Below are 11,426 nucleotides of genomic sequence, written 5' to 3'. Positions count from 1 at the left end.
ATTGTTTTTAATGGGTTTAAGGGCAACCCATTGTCCTTAAGAGGTTAATAATGGCTTAGCAGTGGAAGTGCACCATGTTATGGCTAGTTTCCAAATACTTTATTGAAGAACAGTAATGTAGGGAAACACAACAACCCATTGTAATGCCCATGCGGCCTAAAAACAAGCCTGGGGCAATACCCTTGTCTGTAACCGTCTGCAATCCCTCCACGGGTCTCACAAATCTGTTTCTGCAGTTAAAATGTAAAGAAACACTAATAGACGTTATTGGTAAATTTATTCACAACATTGGTCATGGAAGCCAATGTTTGTCATTGTCACAAAAAGTCATCTGTGTCTGGGCCAGGGTGGGACACGCTGGGTCTCAAACATGGGCTGTAATTTGGTCCTCTTGCAAATGTCACTTCCATTCTGTTATGGATACACAACAAAATAGTCTACTTGTTATCCACATCACATGTGACCTCAAAAATCCTAAATATCCTTTATCTTGCGCTTGATTGTAACTATTAGAAGAAGTTGAGGGACTTTGCATATGTCACTCATCTTTATATAAACTTGTTCTGTTAATATTCAGTCACGGGTATTCTCGTTGAAACTCGCATTCTCCCATCGCTGTCGGCCAGTTAGAGCATGTGTATTGTAGTCTGCAAGTTTGTGTGAAAAAGCCACTGAAAATCTGACTGAACAGAGTCTATATTACGCTTTGTGGCAGAAAAGATAATACTTACGCTGGAACTATAGGAACAGCCATTTCAACTTGGGCATTTGTGAATTTGTCATGGTGCGTAGTAAGTGATCCCAGCCGGACGTAAAATAGATCTATGAATTCTACAGAAGGTTTGGGTGATGTTTGTCAAAACTCGCCTAAATTATGTGTACTTTCTATGTCCTGTTTTAACTAGCCAATCCGACAGTAATACGGCAAATAGATTATGGCAAATGACTTGGTTTCCATGGCTTGGATGTGTCTCCACATCTCTGCTGAACGGTATAAATGCTCCATTACTCAAAAAAAAAAAAAGTTGGTTTACAACACAACTGGTTTGTCAAAAGCACAACGTGATTGACATTACTGCCTGCAGCACAGGTGTGCTGAGTTATCATTGCATTTAATGGAGGTTTTGGTTTTGTGTAAGTTTTGTTTTTGCTTGGATTGTCTGGACTTGTTTTAATCAAATGTTTAGTATTAGAACATGACCATTCCTCAGGATTGCTCAACAAGTAAAGAATTAATGACACTTTTTAAGTGATTTAAAAATAGATTATGCCAGGTTTATTTACGGGATGGAGTGGTAAAGGCCTTTTTTGTCATGCATGGTTAAATTAGTGATTCTTCATATCTCCCCAAGTACGCCACAGTTTAGTGAAGAGACCTTAAAACCACTGCCTGAAGACATCAAGATTAATCACCATTTAATCTCCACAAACCATAACTGGAGCAAAGGGTGGAAACATGTTGGGAATCTGTGTCCTTTACGTGATTTGATCTTTTGGCAGTAAAGAATTGTCAGGTTTTGATACGCCTTAGTGGGTTTTGAGAATCCAACACTTGTCTCACAAGGTATCTTCTTGAAAGAAACTGCCACATAAGCATGCTTATTACTAAGATGAATTCTCCTTTATTACATGTTACCCATTTACATGTGAAATATGTCAAAAACTAACCACCTCCTCCAGGACACGTTTAAATTATATACATTGAGTATTGGGTACTGAATTACACACAGCAGCTTCCGCTGCTGCCAGACAATTCATATTTTATTTGGTTTTCTACGGAGTCAATGAGAAATAAAATATATACATACACTATTGTTCAAAAGTTTGTCTTTTCATGGAAATGAGAGCAATTTCTAGCTGTAGTAGAAGGGTTTTCTAATGATCAATTATCCTTTTAAACTTGCCATTGGAACACAGGAGTGATGGGAGTGATAAAGGACGCCTAGGATAATCCATTAAAAATCAGCCGTTTCCATCTACAATAGTCATTTACAGCATTAACAATGTCATTTCTTTTTGTGAATGGTAGTGCGTATATATATATATATATATATATATAATGTTTATTATAAGGAGACTCTTCAATTCATCGCCATTCCTTGGAAGAAAAGAAAATATAATTTCTTGAGATATATCATTTTAAATTTAGCTTTCTAGTCAGATTAATCTTCCAACTGGCCAACTACTGACAAAACTCACCATGTACTGTGTAGAGGTTTTTTCAAATTGTCCTATTTTGATGCTAATCTTAAATTGAGAGCTCCAGATTTGACCACCCTAGTACTGATATATTAATACATGCATATTTCCCACTATACAGCCATCTCAAGCTAATTCTGTATAAATGTACAATGCATTAAAATATGAACCGATTTAATTTCAGGTGTGTTCCACTGGAAAATCTTTCGTGCCCACGGTGACGTAGCACCCTAAGTGAATCTGGGCAGCAACTATAACTATTCTTGGATTTCACAATTTCATTTCTCATCTTCTTCCTCTTCCTCCTTTTCTTCCCCTTGCAATTCATCCTTAAGCGGGTCACGGGCAAATTCTTCGAAAACCATGTCATCATCCTGCTCACTGTGAGATCGCATGAGAAGATGTATTAGAAACAGTATGCCATTAGCATCACTACGACATGAAGGAGATGGGGGGGGGGGGGGGGGACGTAATTTCCTGAGAGGCACATTTATATTGACACACCACAGTTAAACCCTAGCATTTAACAAGCATTTTATTGCATAATGACATCATCTTTACTGCGATCTCTACTGCGATTGGGCCTGGCTCGTCTCGTGTAGAATTGCACAATTGTGATGGATTGTTGAACAACAGATTTCTCTCATCATGCGGAGGCTTTGTGTACAGCTATCCTGGAGCATTTTTTATTGTGTTGTAGTATGCTAGAGTATGCCAACGGCCTCAGTTTAGTCAAGGATGCCTGTGGGACATTTGGCTTGTTGCCTGGCTGTCCTGACCATTTCATAAAACCTCGTCAGATCACAGCCAATATGCATTTACAACGCTAGTAAATAATATTGTACATTCATTGTATGCTTATTTGTAATATTTTACCATGTTCTAGATTCCCACATTACTGAGTACTGTATTAGCTTCACAGAACAAGTTCATGGATCTAGCTCCACACACCACACATTGCAAAAGTCTCACAACTAGCATCAGATAACCATCTTCCCATGACCTTCTCAGCTATATTTTCTCCGTCGCATTTCTTACCTTTCCTTGGCTGTCATCACAAAGACAAGCAGGAATTGAAAAATAAGAAAGAAGAAGAATGTTACAGGTTTCTGAAGATTGCAGTACTTATTATTATTACTTAAAAGTACAATGAATCTGGAAAAAAGAGCCCAATGTTAATCTATCTTCACAACAAGGCACAAACCTGGCTGTAAATGGCTTTTCATAGAAAAACATTTTTTTGTATAATGCTATTTTAACCAGTATAAACCTTCTGAACGAGGCTAATCCCACAGTCGCTACATTTCTCATAAACACCACCAGAACCAGGCAAGATAAAATCATGCTGATGATGACGTGTCTCCTAGATAAAGGACACAGTAACATTGTTTTTTTTATTTATCACCAAAACTGTTCATCTGCATACGTTGATGTACGTCATGCAGACCTATGTGTAGTACAGCTCGCTCAGAAGCATGCCACCGGCTATGCGGCAATGCTTCACATTCTCTGATTGGCACCCATGAGTTTATGGATAACGAGCCATCACTAACGAATGCTATGCTCTTAATACTCAAAGGACATATCTGTTCAGTTTTGTCATGATGTCATAACCTGAAAGAATTGTGTCGCAATTTCTTAGGTTTCTCCTATGCATCCTGTGACGAAGTCCTTGTTTGTCTATCCACACAAACCACGTTCTATGTCTCATCTTTTACCCCTGCTGTGGCATGTCAAGATGTATTACTTACTTCCGCCGTCAGGCTTAGGGTGCATAAGAATGAAGGGAAGCTCTGTAGACACCTCGCTGTAAATTGGAAACAACTCCATTTAGTGAGGATATACTATGTATGTGAATTGCATTTATTATTCATGTGACAATAATTATGGTATAACCATTAATATTTCTTGGTGACCTAGAACAATTTTAACACTAATGAGAGGGGCAGACTAAAAAAGGGTAGAAAAATGAGTAAAAAGAGATACAAAGAGTTCTCCCTGATACATTACTATAGGCTTACTAAGTAATAAAGGACAGGTCAATTAGGAAGTAAGTGAGGATATAAATGGTCACACTTTCTCCATCCTTACTATATCCCGTTTTATACATACAACTGGCATTGCAGGGGCATTTTATAAGATCGGTAGGTTCTCTACATACCTGCTAGTCATATCACCCAACAGGCTGCCATAGAGTAATGGAAATAGCAAAAAAAAAAACAGTAAATAATTTAAAGATGAACATGAAAACATACTAGTTACTGCACTACACTTTGTCTTATATTTTGGAACCAGAAATGTCCAATTGATGTAAATTATATTATTAAATGAGGTATATATGGAGCAGATGAGTTAAGCATATGTAAAATCATAATATATACAGAACAACCAACAATAACGAGAAGGCTGATCTATATCCATACAATATAATAATACAACCGATATGAATGTTCTCTGGGAATAGCATCTTGTAAGAGCAGTTAGCTCTAATAGTGTGCATACATGGGACTTTTTGAATTGCTGACAAATTACTACAAATTTACTGCACCGCAAATTATACAAAACTGTAAAGTTTTTGTTAAAGTGTTAGTCCTTACTACACAGTAATGGCATAGGTCTTAGAAAAACGACGGAACTCACCCAGAAACAGTGATTGTGACCTTGATCTTGTAATCAACCATGATTCCCATGACTGTACGATCGAGGCCCTCCTTCAGCCTGTATAGCGACAAATACAAAAGAGCAATCAGTACTGAACCTGTATATTGTAAGTTTTGTATTTGTTCCAGACACGGTGGAGTCTATTCCCTAAAGGGAGAGTTGCCAGGGGGTTGTGTTTCAGCTCCTTCTCTTCACTATGCATCATAAAGGGCCAACTCCAGTGAGCTAATGCTGCTGGAAGAGCTTGGCTGGCCCTATATGATGCATGGTTTAATCAGTGAGTTCTCTCCAGTCTTTTGAACAATGCATTATATATAATTAAATTAAATAAAAGGGTTTCTACCGTGTTAGCAGTTGAGAAAACAGGAGAAAAGTATAGTTAAAATGATTAAATTATGAATCCACACCTGGCCATCTGGTCTTTCCATTTCAGGTGTATTATGTGTTGTGTTCCGAGTTTGTAATTATTGTCTCTTCAGTAGAAATTTAGTATTATGTCCCTTGCGCATTGATCCAGAGGGTAGGCTTTTGATGGAAATTACCACTTGTAAAATCCATGTATTAAACAAATACTCCAGTCATTATAATGCCCTTTAATGCATGTGATAGTTGAGTGGTCGCTCTAAATAATATTTTCTCCCTGGCAAATGCATGGGAGGATTCTGCAGAATTTATCCAAATGCATTTGCTTTGCAATTGGCGGACGTGAAAGTTTGATCCAATTGAGTCTAACTTGACTCCTTATGTACAGAATGCACTCCGTTTGATTGATATGGGAGCGCTTTCCTGCCGCTTCTTTACGCAGCCAACAGTGGTGTGAAGGTGGAACTATAAAAAGAGTGGAGCCCGGGAGCTGCAACTTCTCTCAAAGGAAAATAAGTTTATCTTTTTTAACATGTTCAAGAATGCATATTAAAGTATGTTTGTTGGTGAGACTGCATGTAACTGTCTCTTTAGGCCTATATCTCTTACGTACACCTGCATAGTAGTCTTGTTCCTATTTTAACATGCAGGGTTTATGGAGTATAAAAAAAAATACACTGCTCTTTAGCCTTTTGGCTTTAATTAACTGAGCACCGGTGAGAGAACAAAAGCTTCATCGTCTGGGACTGAAATGGCATTTTTTGTTTGTATGTTTTTGCAGTGAGATCATTTTTTGATTGCAACATACTTTATGCATACACTTAATTTTATGAATAAAACATATACTGCGTGTACTCTATATACTATATACTCATGAACTGCTAAGAGAACATAATTAAAGAAAAAGAAAATCTATATACTAAATCATTACTAAATGTAGGCGATGCATTGGAAGGACTCACAGGGTACTGGAAGCTAGGTTGGTGTCCTCGTGTTTGAGTTTCCCATCGAGGGCAATTTCTCGTTTCTCTCGGTTATAGGCCAGAAGAGGAAGCAGAGAGTAGGTGTGATTGTATGAGCCTTTGGGCTGCACTTTTTCCCTGGGGAGAGAAACATGATTGGGGTCCAGCAAAGTAAGCATAGTTACACCACAGGGATTTTTTGGTTCTGGTTGAGCCATGGGAGACATTTACAAATGTCATGATGAAAAACGACAATAGTAGATCGGAGCAGATGTTACTCTAAATAAGGTAAGATGGGTGAAAGGAGGTTAATGGAGTATGTTTTTTTTTAAAACATTTTAGTCTTGGCACTGCTATGGAAAAAGAATCTGTTGAAACCCATATCAGACCAATTTCAATCCTGCGGGAGGAGATTCACTCACTCGGTCTCATCCAAAGCCACAGTCTTGGTGTAATAGTCACTGGAATACAGGACAACGTTGGTAACTTGCTCCACTGTAGAAAAGAAAGAAAAAGATATTTATTCTAAGGTCTCCTAAGAGGAATGCTTACAGGAGATTTGTAATGAAATAGTATTCTACTCATGTTCACTCTCACCAGATGTGGATATTTTCTTGACGGTCTTCTCCGAGTTATTGGTCACAGTGACTGCCACTGATATTGGTTCCCCATGATAAAAGACCTGAACCAAGACCATTTGTTTAGCATTAGGCGGATTGTGAATTATGATTATACTGAATAAATATATGAATGTCATATAGGTATATGCTTTACATCATGTAATAGACATCTCAAGCTACCTTACCTCCTTAGTCAGTGAGGCTGTGAGATGAAGAGGTTTGTCTGACATAAAAAACTGCCATGACGTCTCGGCTCGGGGTTTAGGTCCTGGCTGGTCAGGGGCATACTGGATCTTTCGGATCAACAGACGTACAGAGTTTCTTGGAGTAAACACATGTATGAAAGGATGTAATACCCCCCCATATTATTAGGTGAAAAAAGGAGATGGGGCAAAATGTAAAAAAAAAAAGGGCAGACAGGGACAGAAACAAGTAAACTCTCTGAGAGTGTAAAAATAGTGACCATTTGCATGTATATACTTTAAATGGACACAACAGCTATCCACTTAAATGCATATGATAGCTTAGAGGTTCTCTAACATTATCCTGGTGTCTACTTTGCAAATGCATGGGGGATTCTGCAAAATCCACCTACATGCATTTGCCCCGTTGGTCGCCCTCCAGAGATTTTCAATGCAAGAGATTTGTTATGCTGAACACATCTCCTGACACATGATATATGTACCTTCAGTCGGCTCCAACGCCAGCTCAGTGATTGCTGTGGACGCGTGCGCGGAAATTATATAATACAAACTTGACTCCTTAACATGAGAGTGAACCATACAACGCCTTCTTTCCTGCAGTCAGATCTAGTATGCTGTAAAACCTTAGAAAGTTTCAAAGGCTCCTCACTTTTTATGAACTCTGTCTTCCAAGTTGCTTGCAGAAAATGCTTTAATTTCAAAATCCACACCGCAGGCCTGGAAGGAGGAAGAGGAAATAAGTAACGAGAAGCAGGAACGGGTAGTAAATTAAGCAATATTGAGTCCCAATCTGTATAGATTTTATCCTCAAATATATCAGGCATGTATATGTGTTTATAAATTGGTGGTTCCCGACGTTAACACTTTTCCTTGGTAGTGTTGACTAAATATTTGGACAGTAGTTAATTTTGTGTATTAAGAACTACTCTGAGATCTGATTTGATATTTTTGTGATTTGTGTAAGAAGAAGGGAACTATTATTAAAATATCTGGTCAGACCCCATAACACTGCATATAGGCATACAATAAAGAACAGAACAGGCTAGCATAAGGCAAAAATCGGGTATCTGGAGGCAATTTATACCACATTAAAACCTGCCAGTTCAACAATAGATAGTAATTTGGGGTAATCTTTATATTACATTAAGATTAATTAATATGTTCCCTTAAAATCCTAAATATTTTTCCAATGTTTCTAACCTTACCTTTCCCACATCATTAGGAGATGGCTGGAGACATACTGAGCATGGAAGATAATCAGGGAACTGCAAAGGAGAAATGGTAAATCAGAGAAGCATTTTCCAAGACGGTCACACACCAATGGGACAAGAATATGTTGGATCAGACTGGCCAGTGCACAAACCTAGGCATCTGCCTAGAAATCTTGGTTACTTCTAGATTAGCAAGCAAATACAGTTGAGTGCAGCACTAAAGACGCAGTTTGTCTAGGGTGATAGAAAGGCCGGCGCCAGCCCTACTTCTGGAGTAGAGTTTACAATGGTTATCTTCTGCCAGAGAATTCAGGTATTTATTAGGCTTACTGCAATCACGAAGGGATAGGCGTTGTTTCCCAGCTTCCTCATTAGCCTCTCCTGGACCTTGGTGAGAGTTTTTGGGTCTTCCACAGGAGGATAAACCTGGGTTCGAGCAAAGTAAAGGTCTTTGCGAAAGGTCAGGCCAATAACATCGATATCTTCCTGACCGTAGCGGAATGCACAGGTCAAAGTGACATATACTGCAGAACAAATAGAGACATTGTAATGGCTTTAGAGAAGTCTGGACCAATGTGCTATTATCCTTAGAATTCATTATACATCCCTCTATATTTTTCTTTGCTAAATAAAAGCATCCAGCTCGCACTTAAGTGAATTTGATAGGTAATGAATTCCACTTCTAGTGAAGCTGCTTCTGAAATAAATGTTAAGTAATATCTTAATGTACTGCGGCATATTACAACAGAGCATAAATCCACGTTTAGAGGATCAGGGGTATAGCTACAGGTAACTTTGACTACTATGTATGACTACTAGTAATGCAGGGCATCCTGCCATGGGGTACAAATTTGTTCCTGGTAGATTAAGTGTACAAGAGATTTGGAGCACATAAAATGGTGCCGTTGTAGGATATTTATCTGGGCCTTTGTAAGGGGCACCAGCCTGAACATTCAAGGCGTAAACAGGTTTAAGACTTGATCTCGGGATTGTTTGTATGAGATTTTCCTCTGACTGGATTATGGCTGAATCCTAATGCATGTGAATGAGTGAGATAATTCTACTAAAGGATTAAGGGATTCGGAACAAAGTGTCATTACACTCAATACTGATGGCAACAATTATAAGGTTTGCATAAATGATTTTTATATCCTATATGTATGTATATATATATATATATATATATATATATATATATATATATATATATATATATATATATATATATATATATATATGAAAAGATGAAAGACCCTGAAAAAGAATATCCATCATCTGATTTTAGCAAGGTAGAGAATTATATTTAAGTACTGTGATTCTTTGCCATGTACTTATACATCCACCTCTCAGCACACCAGCTATATGTTGAGAGGATCAAGTAGTGTTTTATCATTAGTAACAATAGGACTTTTGCCGATGCAATATCATGGCCATTACAGAACAATATGGCGCTTGTTTGAGATCCAGCATGATCTTCGACCATGAGTTTGTAGCAAATACATAATTGGCCAAGAGGACAAATATTAGTTCAAGAGGCCTAAAACTAGAGGGTCAGAGACTGCACAGGTCAAAGTGACATATACTGCAGAACAAATAGAGACATTGTAATGGCTTTAGAGAAGTCAGAGTACTTTGTGTATTATGGTTTTACTCTTAATCTGGAACCATCTGTCTGATACCACCAGAATCTACAAGTCATCTTTCTACTTATTATCTCTATCTGGTTAAGATATTGTCCTGTAAATCACAAAAACTAATTGTAACCATTGTTAGATATCCAGAAACATCTACGCTATAAAACTGAATCAAAGCATTGTAGTGTGTCCTTTCAACATTACTGTTTGTGGCTTTGTTAGTAAATAATAGCGCTCGTATACCTTTTTTCCCTTTGAGCAGGTCAGGATCCACTAGGACAACCCCGTCTGTCAAAAAGAAATGAGAGAAATAGGAAATGTGAAAACAAAACAAAAAAGATGTGATCAAGACCTAAAATTCAACCTATTTTAAGCAAAAAACAATCAATAACAAAATATATTACTGGTGGGAGAGGTTTTAAAATACTTAAATCCATTATGAATCAGATATTCTGACTCCGAATCAATTAAATCTGATTCTTAAAAGTGTGAATATGGATTTGTGAATTATATATGAGACTTTCTACAAGTACACATTGGGCTATCTATCACTTACTCAACACATACCTACAGGATCCACAGATTCAACATGATCAATGTAGTCCCTCTTCCCCAGGTAGACGCTCACCTGTGATAAAAAAAAGAGAAAGCCACTCGTTACTTCAACATGTGGGGTTAGGACCGGGAAAGCACATTCAGCAACGTTGTGGAACAGGTTCTTACTATTTTTTTTTAACACCAAGAACAATTTTGTTGATACACAATGAAGTAAAGGTTGGCTCTTTCCTATATTTTCTTTTGGGGTGAAAAGTAAAAAGGATTTAAAAATATATCTACTAGACATCTACCAATTTCTGAAGAATACAAAAAATCTAGACACAAGACTGTAAAATCACAGATCAGTAGAATCGGTTATTTATAGTTTTGATGTGTAGCCCCAAAGCCAGAATTATCATATCAGGGAGTATTTTCTGCCCACCTTTGTCCTCATTGAACAGACCTGAATGATTATCCTGCTACTGGATAAGGACTCCTTTCTAGATAAGCGTATTTCGCTTAGATGTGAGATTGCGTTGACCCAATGCCTATTGGTTTATTTTTCCTGTCAACACATTTAGATCTTTACTATGTAGATATATAACAAAATGTATTAACTTTAATTCAATTCTCTATTTTCTCTTGGGCTAGTACAGCAATAACTATTTTCTTATTAAAATATTTACTTACCGCTTTGTCACGGGAAGTTTTCTTATAGATAACATGCCTGGACTTCTTGTCACTCATGATGCTGTCTTCCAGTCACCAGTAACCTGTTCCAAGTAATCAATCATCATGATCAGTATTATTATTATTTATTGTTTTATATAGCGCCATCATATTCTGTAGCGCTGTACAATGTGTAGACAGGACATAGTAAATAGTATATAACATTACAATTTGACTTACAGAAACAACAGGTGAGGAGAGCTCTGCCCATACGAGCTTACAACATGGAATATATAGATTTAATTTCATATGGGAAACACCTCACGCACCCTCTACTCTTGGTATTAACATTCTAAACTAAGGTCAT

The 11,426-nt window shown here is 37.5% G+C and overlaps 1 protein-coding gene across 1 annotated transcript; it reads right to left on the bottom strand.

The window, feature by feature from the left end:
• Positions 1 to 2,477: 2,477 nt before the first annotated feature.
• Positions 2,478 to 11,155, bottom strand: LOC149288233 (S-arrestin). Its single transcript, XM_089491931.1, has 15 exons — positions 11,081 to 11,155; positions 10,421 to 10,481; positions 10,097 to 10,141; positions 8,550 to 8,743; positions 8,214 to 8,273; positions 7,658 to 7,725; positions 6,991 to 7,126; positions 6,783 to 6,867; positions 6,608 to 6,680; positions 6,186 to 6,323; positions 4,840 to 4,917; positions 4,361 to 4,384; positions 3,951 to 4,006; positions 3,238 to 3,247; positions 2,478 to 2,580 (listed from the first exon to the last, which is right to left on the bottom strand). Exons 1-15 carry the CDS (start codon positions 11,135 to 11,137, stop codon positions 2,478 to 2,480), a joined length of 1,188 nt encoding a protein of 395 aa, XP_089348057.1. The 5' UTR covers positions 11,138 to 11,155.
• Positions 11,156 to 11,426: the final 271 nt, after the last annotated feature.

Source organism: Sceloporus occidentalis, unplaced genomic scaffold (genome assembly GCF_023333645.1).
Source record: "Sceloporus occidentalis isolate IW3139 unplaced genomic scaffold, rSceOcc1.0.p SCAF_53, whole genome shotgun sequence".
In the NCBI taxonomy this organism is placed as follows: domain Eukaryota; kingdom Metazoa; phylum Chordata; class Lepidosauria; order Squamata; family Phrynosomatidae; genus Sceloporus; species Sceloporus occidentalis.
The sequence above is the reverse complement of the archived record's forward strand: the minus strand, read 5'-3'. Positions and strand labels throughout refer to the sequence as shown.